The sequence below is a fragment of the Neodiprion pinetum genome, chromosome 5, assembly GCF_021155775.2.
Source record: "Neodiprion pinetum isolate iyNeoPine1 chromosome 5, iyNeoPine1.2, whole genome shotgun sequence".
Lineage (NCBI taxonomy): Eukaryota > Metazoa > Arthropoda > Insecta > Hymenoptera > Diprionidae > Neodiprion > Neodiprion pinetum.
The window spans coordinates 34626809-34642414 of NC_060236.1; the positions used below are offsets into that span (position 1 = coordinate 34626809).

The window sequence follows — 15606 nt, forward strand, 5'->3', positions numbered from 1 at the left end:
ATGGCATCCATTAGCAGAAACAGTAAGCGAAAACTTCCGCGATATATATAACACGGAAGAATCAGGAAATCTCAGGTTTTTTTTCATATATTTTTTCGTCCTGAATGAGAAAGTTTCATACTTTATATCGCAATACATGGAAGAAATGAAAATTGTTCAAAAGATTAAATTAATTCCATAAATCCGAACTGTAAGCAATCGAAGCCTCGTAGGTATTATCTACAATATATAATTTGCGCACATATTAATTGTATGTATAATGTATGATAGGTATAACTTTACGTTTCCATCGTCGGTAAATTAACTAGAATGTATTTAGGCAGGTTAAAAGGTACCTCGAAGTATTAAATGGAGAAGTGCCCAATTCTACAGTAGATATAATACTGAAAATTTAACCCAACTGCCCTCCACTCTGGCGAAACTGTATGCAGAGCGAGTTTCACGTTTTAAACGGGAAAACAACGCAACTACGTCCCTTATATGTACTACCGCAGTTTATATTACGAACGTGAAAATTAGACGCTCTACACGTACGTTTTTCGGTTGCGGGATAAAACTTTTCACTATTACACTTTACGGAAATTATCCAACCTGAACACAAACTTTGGATTACATTATCGTTACTTTCCTTAATCTGGGAAACATAGCAGCTCTGAATAATACTAATTTTAATTTTCCCACTTGATAAATGTCAATTATATGCATAATTTCGCTAATCGGTTCTGAATTCATTTTAATTTTTTTTTTTTTTTTTTTGCATCCGATTTGAACAATTTTACAACTACTGAAAGTTTTGTTCTAGAATTCGAATTTGAGCAATAATAAAAGAAGACTAAAATTATTTTCAGCAATTAATCAATCATACACAAAATATTATGCCGAATATATCATTCTAGAGTATTCGACGAAAGTTTTACCCGCAAGTTCTATTTTCGTATAGTTCACACAGGTAATATACAAAACTAAACTACAATATGCGTACATATTTATGATTTTTCGATCACTTTCATGGAGATCGAGAATTAATCGTATTAGTATAACGACTGTTGCTAAAAGTATAATATTGTAGTTGGTGAAGAGGTTGAAATGAACTAGAACAAAAAAGAGACAGAAAAAATCAGGCAGAAAAGAGAAAACTCATTACGGAAAGAACCTCTACCTATACGTATAGATGCGGTAAATCTATCTATATGTATACACGTATACAGGTCTGATAGAGTGGGTACGACTAACCAAGAGAGAGAGAGAGAGAGAGAGGGGGGGAAAGAGAGAGAGAGAGGGAGAATGCTAGTTTGCATAAATTTAGGAAATACAACGAGGAAAATCGATATCCGCATAGAGATTATAGATGGTGGACGGTAGGCGCCACATAGCCGCAGCCTCCGTCGCTCCGTCGCTCGCTTACATAGATATATATATATATACTATATACATACATACACATACATGTTTGTATATACATATATATATGCTCATCTCGTACGTTATACATGTGTGTATACTACTGTATACGTACACATGCATAGATCTGGGTATATACACACCATGATAGGCAATTCACGTACATGTAGAAACAATTTTCCGCCGTAACTGCCTTCACGTTCCTTTTTCTCCTTTGACTGTTCTGTTTCGTTTTTTTCTTCTTCCCTTTTGTTTCGTGTTGTTGTTTTTTGTTTTTTTTTTTTTGCTTTTTTTTTTTCTCCGATGATACAACAAGATATTTCAAACAGCATTTAGAATAGATGTATTGTGCATTGCTCGTATTCAAAGCAATAACATTTTTTATCTAATAATGTATAATACAATATTATCATAAGATTATAGAATATATTGAATATCATGGAAAATTGAGATTTTAGCGGAAAAAATCGAGGTTCGCTTGAATTTTGTGTAAAATTTTGAACACAGTCTGCGGGAGTAGGCAGATGGGGAAAAAAGATGTTACAGAAACGATATGAAAATAAATTATGAACAAAAAAAAGTATCGCAAAATAGCTCAAAGAGCGCAGCATTCCGCGCAGATAATAAATCTAAACTTTTGTACCGTCGTAAATTTATAACGTGGTGCAGTGGTCACGGTGCAAAGTATATGTACAGATATGCAGATGCGCGTCTATTGTACGTATGCAAGTATACGTATATATGTTTATAAGCCAACCAACTGAACGCTGCAGAATTGTTGAAATTTAATGTAAGCTTTCGAAAGTTTCCCCGCGCAGACACGCATGTACGTATACACGTACGCATACGTATAGGTGTAATGCATCTGTTACGTGCATGCACATTCTGCGATTCTAGCTGCTGCAGCGTAAGCGCAGGGAGCATAGAATATAGCATAGGTATGTACCTATGTACACTAGGCGTAGGTATATCTACGCTTTTTCTTCATCTTTCGCCCCGCTGCAGATATGCACTTCGCATGAGCATCGAAACGGTTTTAGGAAATCATTGACGAGTCGATGTAGGGAAGTGTCGATCTTATTTAGGAACCCGCTTGAAGCTCTTCGACGGTAAAACAGTTTTCAAAACTCAAATTCACGGCGAACAGACCCATATTATGCCAGAAGTTGTCAGCCTTTTTATACACGAATTCTGTGGAATTCGACGTCATTGGAATATCGAGGAGTTTGACAATTAATACTGAATAATTGAACTACAATAAGCATTATACGAATAAGGTTAAACCGTGATTCAACCAACGTTAAAGATAGTTTGTTGCACGCATGTTTAAGGACGATAACCATAGCCACTAAACAAAAAATAATCGATGCATCGATTAGTCGCGTCCAAAAAAATAATCGAACACGACTCGATTGAATCGGTAAGAATTAATCGATTAATCGATTATTTCGCATTTTTTTTGAAACGGTGCATATGAAATCAAAATTTCTTGAATTTTAGCATGTAGTCTTAATAGCGAAACATATTTTTGATAATTCATAGTGTCATTCAAAATATTTTTCAATGTCAGATGAACATATTCATTTATCTTTTACTTATTATATCAAATAGGTGTACTTAGTAAGTACGACAATGATAATATTGCGTCGTTCACGGGTGTAAAAAGACAAAAACGAATTGTGAAGAAAATTAATCTAGTCGGTCGATTAATCGAGTTTGAAAAATAATCGACTATACTCGATTAATCGGGAAAAAATAATCGATTATTCCTGATCATTCTTAGACGAAATTCTACGAATATGAAGGCAGCGGAAACTGGCTAAAAACCCGGTTGCAGGACTCGGCAGACCGATGAAAACCACGAATAGCGGACAGAGGATATAGGTATCTATGTATACCAACCGGCGGACTAGACTGCAGGTATCGATTTCGTACATGAAGAGTAAAGAGAAAACTCAGCGGTGTTCGTTCGTTGGCTTTTCATAAACGGCTAGCCTAGCCTAGTCTATCTGTGTATATACACACGCCTTTCCACCACTCCTGTATGTACACGTGGATGTACATATGTAGGTACACTCCTCTTATCGGTATTTTCCCGACTGTATAACTTCGGCAGTTTCGTTTCGTTCACTAAATACCACTGCTGCTACCACTGCCGCTACTGCTTCTGCTGCTGCATCCTGGGATGAAAATATTGATCAACCGCAGAACGGGAAGAAAGTGGACGAAGAGTATGAACGGATATTCGAATGCCAATGGAAAATAGGTGGGCATAAGGTATAAGTCGGAGTTGCGTTCGCTGTCTTTGGGACACATATTGACAACATCGGTTTTACGGGAAAAAGACAAATCGACCCTAGGTTCCGGTTAATTATTATCAAAATCGTTTACCTCAATTGGTGTTGTTACGGTGTGGATATTTTTGTGTCGATTTTCGATTTAATCGATTATTTTTCATCACGATCGGTTTTTCGTTTTTACTCCCATGAACAATGCAATACAATATCAATTTATGTAATTCGAATATCAATTATTATCATCGGCTTACTTAGTAAGTATATTTGATATAATAAGTAGAGAGAATTGAATATTTTTACCTGAAAGTGAAAAATATTTTAAATGAAACTAGAAATTATCACAAAACTTTTCCGCTATTAGGAATGCGTAGTGAAATTTACGAAATTTTGGTTTCAATTGCACCGTTTCAACTAAATACGGAATAATCGGTCAATCGATTCATTTTTACCTATTCAATCGAGTAGTGTTCAATTGTTTTCGTGGACTCTCGATTAATCGATGCACCGATTATTTTTACATTTTTGTCAGTGGCCATCGCTAATGGACATCTCACGATCGGATGCAGGATTCAGCTAAATTACCTCAACGATGTGGCTATTCAGACCCGGCAAATTATCTTTAAACGTAATGATTTTACCGTGGCAACCACAATGAGAATTAATTTCTTGGGCTTCTTTGTGTAATGAGCCCGATCAGGACAATCATTGGGAGGTTAGGTTACAAGGTTTCGAACACTGCACGAAAAATCGGACAAGAAACTAGGACTCACCTGCAGTTCTTCCTTGCACTGTCTTTCCTCTTCGAGGCTCATTCGCTTCTCGTGCTTCTTGTAGTATCTCCGCTTGGCTGCTTGTAGATTGAACCACGTATACGAGAAAGACTTGACGAACGGTAGCAGAGCTTCTATAAACGGATGGAACTCATCCTGAAATCAATCGCATCATCGAGCTTTACAAGTCTGCGTCATTCTCCCCTACAACCAGTGACGAAAAAGATTATACCATCGATCAGTTTTTTTGTTTAAATACACTGAACGCTGCAGCATGCGCAAGGTTAAGAAAAACAGCTTTCATATTTAACAGTCATCATCATCATCATCAGCATCATCATCATCGTGCTCGTTGGAGTTTTAATCACAGAAGGATAAAGGCAATAAAGTAAAAGAGGTGGATTGGAAAACCGTTTGGTCTATAATAAAACTAATATTACAGATTTCGCCGTAGTTTTTTCTTTCTCCATTTAGGAGGTTGAAATTAGTAACGTTGTCGTAATGAAACATTGGTGAAAAAATCACAATTTTTTATTAATTTTACAATGATTTCGAAGGAACTAAGATTTAGAAATATGAGTATGTTTTGTTTTATTGCGGTCTGATGAATTTCAGACAATTTCAAAATGTCGAAATAACAGTTTTTCCTCAGCATGAATCGTTACAATAACGTTACCAACTTCAGATTTGTGTCCATGTGACTTGTACGATGCAAAGAACTACGCCGAAGATTCAAACTTCTACATTCTAATATGTATGTATGCAAACGTAGTAGTGGTGAGAGTACGTGAGGGTTGAAATGTCGTCGACCTTTCGGTGGAGGATTTTCTCCCTCTCTTCTCAGCTAGCTCGAATCCTGCGTCTTCTGTCTACTGAACATACCTATATTGCAACCCCGCATCGTTGTTGAAACAGCGGAGTTCCGCGAAACGGAAACGAAAACGAGGGAAAAAAAAAGCTTCAACAATGGCCGTGAGACAAGAGAATGAAAAAGTTTTAAATTTTGAATAGAAAAAAATTGTTTCCTTATTTATTTTGCGCGCTATCCGTGTCCGCGGTGGTTGGTTTACACGACTCCAAGCTAGTTAGGAACCAATTCGAGTTGAATGAATTCCAATCGAATATTTGCTCAACCTAGATCGAATGAACGTGCACGTGGTTTAAATACACCTACATGACTCTTCCATTTCCAACTTGGTCAACTATTCAACACAATTTATGACTTATCAATAGTTCGAATAGTTGACTATTGGTGAACGATAAACGTTTCCATACCATAAGTAAACAATTCGGTGCATAATTTCTGTTGTATAAATAAAATCGTCGAAATTTTTACCATAAATCGACAAATACTCGTTACTTATGAATATCGAACCGCGTTGCCGTATAAAAATACGCGTCGAAAACAGTCGAGGGGATAGTTTACACATGCAAATCTGTAAACGTAGTTCTCTTATAAACAATAAAATGTAGAAAGAGAAACCTTTTCGATCTGCACGGAGAAAAAAGTAATTGATCGTTCTGACGATATTACACATAGTATAGTAGATCCTACGTACATACGTGATGTCACGTCACAATTGTGACGATTTTATTCGCAAGCTCACAGCAGTCTACTGCTGACATCTGTTGGCACCGGTGAGTCAATAATGCTGCGAGCTTCTTGCCAAGATTCTTTTCACACCGAACGGTATGCACATTTACGTTTTATTTTTATTCTCATTACCGTAGTCATCGTCTCAATCCTCGTCACTATTATTGTGAATTAGTTTTACTTTTCATGCTGTTATGGTAATGTGTCGAGCTTTGAATGATTTTCAAGAACCCCTCGTAATAATTTCTAGAATGTTAGAAGGTGTGAGAAAAATCGGGTTGACGATAACGATGTTCTAGAATTACATGTAAAAGCGTTATTCCAAAAGGAACACATCCGCCTCCATACGCTCCACGATGAACGAACAACTGTGTACAGGTAAAAGCTCAGTCACATTAAGGCATTGTGACAATATCCTCATACCACGTGTTACATACGCGACATGCACAACACGCATGCAATCAAGCTCTTTAACGGTTAAACTTTTTTTTCCATCTTTCACTTTGAGTACAATATTAAGACGATCATTGGGCCAAAGCAAGAACTGCAGCGTTATTGCGCAACGCGGCGCTAAAATAAGAAATATTCTAGAGAGAGGCGAGAATCGAAAACAGAATAAAAAATAAGCATCGAAAGCTCGTGGCGACACCAACCATCGAATAGTGACAAGCACGTTGGCCGCTGTAGCACACACTACCGTCTCTCAATGTTTATTCTCCACCGCTAATAAAAGTTAGCTAGATTCGAGCCGGGGCCGCAGAGGACTGCTGATCGACTTTCTTTCTTCGTTCCACGTTGTCAGAAGTTGTTGCAGCCCGCACGATGTGCTAACGGCAATAGTAAGAGGACTGCAGCGAAGTGGTCGCGGAAGACCTCCTCTAGCCCCTCTTTTCTCAAATACCTTCGACTCATCTGCTTTACTTTTTTTCTTGTTCTCTCTTCCCCCGTTCTTCTTTTCTTTTCAACGGCTGCTTCCGATTTCTTTTTTTACTTTTTTTTCGATTTCTTCTGCTTTGCTGTATTTTGTTCTTTTATTTTTAAATTTTATTAATATTATTATCTTTCCTCAACTGTGTTTATTTTCTCTGTTTTCTATTTTCTCATCACTATAATTAGTATATATTTATATCGTGTACCACACACTCCGAACTTATACTTTGTTCACGTGCCACACTGCGAGTTGTACGTATTGGTGTATACAAATTCTCTGTTTTATGCAACGTGGTTGGTAAGTAAGTTTTAGGCGTGTATTCGTTTTTTTCTTCTCGTTTTTTACTCAATCGCGGCGCGGTTTTCTTCTAGTGTTTCAATTTCTTCCTGATGAATTTATCCACATTTACAGTGCTGGGAGCTTCAATTCTATATTTATATTCGCATTACACACGGTTAGGTGATATCGTGTGTATAGGTATATAACTTGGGCGCGCGCGCAATATGTATACATACGTGTAACTATATATCTATTATGTTTTTAACGCGAGGGACAGATTTTATTTTTAAATATTATGTTGGAGCAAGACGAGAATAAGAGAAGGCAAAATAAAAAAAATAAAAAATAAAGAAACCAAGAAAGAAAGAAAGAAAAATTACAAAAAATACAGTATGTACTGTAGAAATGACCGACCGCAAAATTTTTATGTTATACTTTGATCTGAACGATTGTAATTGTCCAACTGCATAAACGTTGTAAATAGCCTAATTTTGTTCGTAGATTTGCTTTTTTCGAAATTGCGAAAATCTGCAGACAATACGATATCAAATGCTATATCTACATGCTCGACGAATAGAGTTACAACTGACTAAAATTAGTAACAGGTAGTACTACCACTGCAGTCAGTCCATTTATACTTTTCATTAGGTAGGTATCTTTTTCCGTTCATATGTTATTTAAATAAATGTATATTCGCGAGTTGATCCAAGGCATGTGTGGCGCGGTACTCGTTAAAAAAAACAATCGATCAACGATTAAACCTGCTTTGAATTTTTCTCCTTGAGAAGTGATGAAAAAAACAAAGAAAATCTATAGTGATTTATTACACAGCCGTTTTAACCTACTCCGCATCATTCCCAGTGCTACGATTCGCACTACGATTTTATAATTCGTTTATTGTAATTGTGCGCATAAGAAGAAAGACGACGCAAAGGTATTGATGACTATTACGTATATATACATATATATTGTATATATACATATACAGGAGTTTGAAATTAGGGACCACTGTTGTTATATATTAAAATTGATTCGTCGAAATTGGTCGTAGTAAAATATCTTTTCATTGATTATTTAAAAGGTTGCGACGTTTCGATCGGCTACGGCCAATCATCATCAGGTAATAATTAATGACGATCCTATGAACTTGACGTGTTATTGTCTCGCCATGTCAGGAAGAAGTCCCTGACAGGGTTGAGTTGTCTTCTTCCTGACATGGCGAGACAACAACATGTTAAGCTCATAGGATCGTCAGTAATTATTGCCTGATGATGATTGACCGTAGCCGATGGAAACGTCGCAACCTTTTAAATAATCAATGAAAAGATATTTTACCATGACCAATATCGACGAATCAATTTTAATACATATATATATATATATATATATACATATATATGTACAGGTATATAAACACCGTTTTTTCTAGATCGGCAAATTATTGTTTCTCAGATCCCTCTTCTCTTGGCACACGCGGCAAACTTGAGACGCTCTCTTTATCTTTCCCTCTTTTGTCTCTTTATATTTAAGGACTAACTTGCGTGCGGTTTTCCGCGCGTATCCCTCTCTCGTCAGAGAGGGAGAGAGAGGTCCGTCTCACTCTCTCGCGATCTTAGCGACTCTCGGGGCGTTAGCGCGCAAAGAGAATCGACGACGACAGAGTCGCGGCGGCACTGAGCAATGACGATCTGGTGAGAACCAGCAGACCTGCTCTCGCTCGCTTCTCCTCGGCTCCACGTACATACAGGTATGGCACCCCAAACCGTCTATTATTAGCCGTTGTCCTAGCCTGCTAGATTGCTGCCCTCGACGACCAAAACGTCACCCGCCGCCACACGCGGCTCACTTCGCCGCGGCAGCCTCGCGAAGCGGTATATTTGAAGAGCCTCTGTGCCGGCTGCGTCTTCATTCAGTCAAGTCAACCCTGTAACGGGCTTCGTTGCGATGGTCATTCCCCTGCCGGTAGACGCAGAAGCGCGAAACTTCCCACGGGAGGTTCAAGTTCTCAAGTTTTCGCATTTCCTGAAGAATTTACCCAGCGAATCAAGTAATTCAATGCCCCAAACTCGGTACATATAAGCCATGTTTGGTATTCCTCTGTCAATGTTATACTTCTTAACCCATTCAGTCACAGTGGGATGCTCAGCGTCCCACCTCGAAAATTTCCATGTCCTGGTCTGTTCACAGTTTATTTACAACTTAAAATGATTTTCGTTAATTCGTATTACCTCAAAAAAAAAAAAAAAAAAAACCCGAGTAACAAGTTTTGGTCAGAATCATCGAATTTTCATACTTTCTTCGATTTTACATCCGCCATATTGGATCCGCCTTTTTGGATTTAGAAATTATCAAACTTCGACTTCAGATTTCTGATCCGCGACCCCAGAAATCTCGGAGTAACAAAATTCCAGCCAAAGTATTGAGTTGAAAAATATACAACTGAAAGGGTTAAACGCGATTAATTTCGCAATCTTAACACCGCGCGGATGTTTGGAGAATACATTGGTATTACAGAATCAGGAAATCACGTCGAACAAAAGCGAGTATACTTAAACGATTGCGAAATATTCTTGCAGTGCTTGGCTTCCATTTTCTATTCATCTTTCTATATCAAGCAAGGATTAAACTTTCTTTTCAGCAACTTCACGTAGGTGTTATTTAAGTAATTTTTCTAAAACGTAATAACTGACGTATCTTGCAAGCGGAGAAGAATTTCGCTAGTGGAGAGATTTCTGATCATTATAAAATTGCACACTTGTAAATGAAATTGTAAATTTATATCCGGCCTAATTCATGTAATGGGAATGTGGAAATTTTAACAATTCTAAACGACGTCGGTGTGCAGTGAGCGTGGTAGCCACGTTCTTGTACAAACTCCATGCAGTGGAATCACGTTGTAGGCGACCACTAGGCTGCTGCAACCAATCGATAGCCAAACTTCTCTGTCTGGCGAGACTGTGGACAAACGACTACGACGATACGGATTCGCACTGCATACTCGTGTTATGAAACGCGGTACACGTGCTACTTCCGTCTATGCGGAATAATTTATTATAACGCTCTGTTCAAAAGTCCCCGTTACTCTGATCCCACTTTTTTTACGTCGACTTGCAGTTTGAAAACGCTTGCTTCCCCTCGGAAAGTTAGTTTCCCAACTCTGGAAAAGAGGTTGAGGAATGACCTCGTGTTTGTTGAGATATCTTCAAGTTGAGCAAACGGCGCGTATGGTTCCGATTGATATAAACAAGTTTGGCATCGTTAACGATGTCTGATTGAGGAATTTTCCTCGAGGCTAAAGCTGTACAAGCTTTTCAAAAACTATTGAGTCAAACTGTAGAATACTCGTATACATAACCGTTGGTCAAGAGTCGAAGGATATTTCATCCCCGATACCCGTCCCGCAGAATACCAGAGTTGGGAAAGCTCCCGTGTTTGTCTAGACTCCACACCAGACGGTAGGATAATATGATTTCAGTTTGAGTCAAATCTGCGTAATTGCTGTATGGCGTCTGGATTGTGAAATGGCAAGTGGTGAGGAACAAAAAAAAAAGACGAAGCGAAAAATATCTGTCTACAGTTAGTGAAACTTTTTTATCACCGATCTCTGACCATTGCGGAAAAAAGTGGTTTGACAAACGGCTGCACCACCGGGACTAGCTAAGACCTCTACCAAAGAACGTAATCAGATAGCGAGTAGACATCTTCGTCTGGCAAGGTTTACTGAACACCGATAGATTAAGATCTGCGAGACAGAAGGGAAAATAATAGTAGGAGAGATAGCTGAGTACTATACCGTTGGAGGATGACGGGTATTAAATCTCTTCGCGCGTTTGTAACGTAATTTCTGAAGTCTCAAGTTGCTCTGCACAGGCAACTAATATTCGAATAGTATACCGATGCTTCTCAATGGATTCGTTTCCAACAGTTTTCGACATTCTTACGCGAAGGATGTATAATTGTTTCGTTTGAGAAACATTGGGTCCTGTACCGGAGATGATCAGATACTGTATCATCCACTACGGAAAATTTCAAAATATTTCCGAAGCGTTGGTGCGTCCTTCGATGAGCCACTGATTATGAGCTGATTTCAAATAATGTGTAGGAATCAGTGTGTCGTAATTGGTGTACTTATCGATTCGAATCATTGTCTCATTCAAGTTTTAGTGCACCGAGTTTAGCTTCAAAATATCATCCAAGTGCGCCCGATTTGGGCCGGATTTTTGCATTCGGAAGACGTCTCAGCCACAACTCTGATTCACAGTTAATTTTTGATTCAATTTTAAGCAAAGAGTCAACCCTTAGTACACCACTACCGTATTATGCATATACTTCTAGTACACGTTCGCCTTCATTCAGTCATTTTCTAAATTATATGTATACTAAGTTGACAAAACATGATTGATATCTAGCCAACGAATGAGAATGACTACTTTTGGGCTGTGCAAATAATTATTATAAACAAAAAATAACAAGAGGCAGTGTGTTTGCGGTATGGTCAACAATGTTAGCACGTTTATAAGCATGTCGAAACAGTTTAAAGAAACGGATGCAGTTATATTTCGTTAGAGACAAATCTATTATTGATATCTATAAGCACCTGTCCTACAGAAGGAGCCTGAAGATATGTCGACACATCCGGTTCCACCATACAGCTCCTTAGAGTATCCGGGATGAACATGAGGAGATGTGTAGACGATGTCAATCCGGATTGTTGATGTTGCGTTTCGGGGTAATAGTTTTGACGATAATTACAATGATGTTGATTATTTGGTAAAATTGTTGGCGGTAATGAGTTATTATCACTGAAGATGTTTCTGTTATTACCGCCACAACGGTTATCTAGGCACTCGTAAATATTGGCGGTTGGTTAAAAAACCGTATTAAAATGTACTAAGGAAGAAAATAGTAAAAAAATATCCTACTACTAATATTATTATTTCCCGCCGCACAGAACTCGAAGATAGAGCATCAACCTCTCCGGGGATATCAACGAGAACAAACACCACCAACACCACAATTAACCGTCGTTTCGTAATAAGTACAAATAATTTGCTGGCTCTTCGCTGATCTGCTCTTCGGCTGTTTGAGGAAAATATCTCGTGCAGGCAATCCCTGCAGATCGACGTAGAAAGGTAAAACCTCTCGATAATATTCTGCTCTATCTTCCCTGCACTGTCGTCGGTCAGTCTGGGATTCTTCTTGCTCCTGCTCCTTTTGTTCTCGTTTTTGATATTCGGCGTCGCACTGGTCACGCTGCCGCTCTCGTACTTATTATCGTTACTACTATTATTGTTGTTGTTGTTATTATTATTATCTTCGTTGTTATGGTGGTGGTGCTGGTAATTGTTGGGTGGTGCAACACCGCACCCACGCACAAGCATCCTACCCAAACACACACCACACTCGGGGAGAATGTATAAGAGATGTTCAAAATGAGTGTATAAATAATAAATAAACAAATAAATAAACTCAACTATCAGACCGACCCGCAGCCGATGCTTACGAGGCGTCGTACACCCTCGTTACCGTGCGGAAGACGCAGTCCCAAACTAGTGGAACACCACCAGCTACGAGATGAGAATATAGTCAAGCCTTGCCGCTTACCGCTTGCGTCGGCGTGCGTTTGCAGGGGGTCGAGGGGCACGACGTTTGAAAAGCGCAAGCTCTGAACACCCGAAGAGTCGCGACTCGCGCCGCGCCGCAACGCCGAGCTTCGCTCTCCTCTCTCTCTCCCTTCCGCCCTCTCGCGCATTGCTCTGCTTGTCTTTCAGCCCAGAAGGGGGGGGACTCCCCGTTATTACCGAGCAAACGGGGTTAGATGCGCGCGAATCGCGCCTCTCTATCGTTTTTTTTCTGTCTTTCACTCGCGCCTCCTCTCTTTTATTTACCCACCGAGGATAATTCTTCTTTTTTTCCCGCTGAAAATCGACTGAAATTTTTTTCTTTCTTAGTATCTAACCGAGAGTTGAGGTATTGTAATCCTTTTGAATTCATGTTAATACTTTTTTTTTCGTGACGGTCGAAATCTCGAATGCTTATTGTATTTGTAATTCGATTGGTAAGCAGAGCGACGTCCGATAATTTGGTAGAATAGCCGTTCGAGGTGAAAAAAGTTCACGAACATTCCGTAAATTTCGTCTTTTTTCGGCAATTCACCAACATCATAAATAATTTGAAGGGATTATCAAAAAAAATAGGTCGCCACGGATATAAAAGATTCTGTACTCATCGAAAAAAACTCAACTGCAGTCGATAAAAGCCACCGCGCGCTATTTTCAAACGGAAATTACTGTTACACGTCTTACTGTATTAGAAATTCACTCATAATTTTCCATATTCTTAAAAAAAATTAGCACTCCCGTAAAACATTCCTACCTGCCATTTTACGAATGGTCTTTTTCGAATAAAATTATTTTCAAACGAATTCACACATTGTCCACGAGCTATTCGTCAAAAAACTGTACTTTATACGCACATAGTCATTTTCACCCAAACAGGTAAGAAGGAATTGAAAGACACTCGACAGATCGTAGTTAATCATTACTGTTATTATTATTATTATTATTATTATTATTACTAGCACTATTATAATTATTATTCATCGATTGTTACAGTATTATATATTTTTTTTCTAAAAGAATACGCACTGATAAGTGACGTAAGGCCGGAATGGCAGCAGGTAAAAAAAATTCGATTGACATCACGTCATCACATGGATGACTCATTGGTGGAACGGCTTTTAAATACAAATTACCGATTAACCAGGGGTCACAGGGTTTTTTTTTTATCAACATTTGAGCGATTCAATATAGCTTACAAGTCCTATAGTGACATCCCGATTTTCCTTCGGCTATGATCTTGTAGCTTTGTGAACAGGCTAAAACTAAAAACGGATAATAAATGAAAGTTTACTTTATTTAAGAGTATTATTCCAAAGAATAAACACAACTGACAATGAATGCTGAATACTAACCCTTTTTAAAAATTCCTCTGCACAGATTCGAGCTCTCGCGTTCACAGATAGTTTCATTTCGCTGATTTCCTTGTCTATTTCTTCCATGAAATGAATAACAAAGTCAACGAGCTTGTGCTTGAACATTTGTTCAGTGTGGAAGTTTGTGATTAGAAAACTGATATCGTACCCCTGGAAGTGAGAATGTGACAACAATTGTGGTCCAGTTGCTGGAGTATTGGAAAGGAGGTCTTGGTCAAAGTAAGCAACTTACATCTATTGGTTTCCTCCTAAGTATAACAAAATTCTCAGCACGCATCATCATAAACCTCATAAATTTGTGGCATAATATCTTTTCAATCTCATCAGCCTGTTTGACAGATATGCTAACTCTGACACTATTGATGCTGGATTCAATCAGCACCCTTTCTTTGTCGTTTCTGCTTATCATCACTGGGGTCAGGAGAAGCTCTTTACTCGACATCACCTCCACCTCTGGCTTATTGTGACGCTCTACATCCTGGGAGGAAAAGTTTTCCAAACACATCGCTGCTGTCAGTGTACGTCGCACTGCTGTTAGATAAGGCTTCAATGTTGCCGACTGTAAAAATGCATCATTAATAAAGATATTTGAACATGTATATCACTCTGCAGCTAAACTAATAAATGTTTGGAGAGGAAAAACAGGAAGTCTAATCGAGAACCCGGAACTATTGGTATCAAAAATTTTATATCGGTATAAGGATAAGTTAGATATCAAATTCAAATGATCAATCTCTGTGTTGGTTTTATTAAATATCATTCACAAAAAACATTATTCAACATTCCGATATTGAATGGATTTTCATACGAAGTAGGTGTAGGTCTAAACAATTTTGGTCTAGGGATTCCAGAAATAAACAGGAGTACTGTATTGTCGTTATTTTAATATAAATGTGAAAGCGTTCGTTCCAGCTTATTTGTTATCAAGCCGAGATCACATCCGGTGTAGAAGATAAGGGAAAGAGGTGGAAAGCAAAGGTAACCATAACCTAAACTTTGAGGCAAGACAAACATGAACTACTTACCATTGTTTATCTGTATATTATCCTTATCTGAGCACGTTTATTTCTGGTCTGTTTTCAATTTTCGGTCAAGCTTTCTGTAGTCAACTTCTCACTTTCAGGTCCTACAATCCCGCTACTAATAATTCACTCAACCCAAAGCAAATGACACATTCCCAAACTTGAAGGGTTGGGTTGAGAGGATAGGTTCTTGACGTTCTTGACCATTGGCTGTGACAGATTTGAGACACGCCTCTGCATCACCATCTATTGGCGGCTGTAGTACTAAACAATTCGACTGCTCCGCCAAACTTGGGTTGAATATAAAAAATGGGTGCG

General features: G+C 38.5%; 2 protein-coding genes across 15 annotated transcripts in view; both read right to left on the reverse strand.

Moving 5' to 3' along the window:
- NfI (Nuclear factor I) overlaps positions 1-12902 on the reverse strand; it is a 48456-nt gene extending 35554 nt beyond the window's left edge. For 3 of the 14 annotated variants that reach the window (XM_046626984.2, XM_046626983.2, XM_046626982.2), the window contains exons 1-2: positions 11870-12899; positions 4469-4624 (exon numbers count right to left, since the gene is read on the reverse strand). In XM_046626984.2, coding sequence (XP_046482940.1) covers positions 4469-4624; positions 11870-11950 — 237 coding nt within the window. In that variant the 5' untranslated portion in view covers positions 11951-12899. Of the gene's footprint in view, positions 1-4468; positions 4625-4700; positions 5988-6027; positions 6694-6715; positions 7422-8675; positions 8947-11869 lie in introns of those variants that run through there. The other 11 variants (XM_069136684.1, XM_046626986.2, XM_069136683.1 and 8 more) reach the window with 11 other exon arrangements.
- Positions 12903-13805: 903 nt separating this feature from the next.
- On the reverse strand, positions 13806-15576 carry Arpc4 (Actin-related protein 2/3 complex, subunit 4). The gene is made up of 4 exons (XM_046625147.2): positions 15292-15576; positions 14499-14825; positions 14246-14416; positions 13806-14155 (listed from the first exon to the last, which is right to left on the reverse strand). Exons 1-4 carry the CDS (start codon positions 15292-15294, stop codon positions 14150-14152), a joined length of 507 nt encoding a protein of 168 aa, XP_046481103.1. The 5' UTR covers positions 15295-15576; the 3' UTR covers positions 13806-14149.
- Between the last annotated feature and the right edge of the window lie 30 nt (positions 15577-15606).

Excerpts from the sequence above, each read along its gene's own strand:
- Arpc4 (XM_046625147.2), bottom strand. Across the intron at positions 14,417-14,498 it reads TTAGGAGGAAACCAATAGAT|GGGTACGATATCAGTTTTCT; the intron begins GTAAGTTGCTTA and ends TCTCACTTCCAG.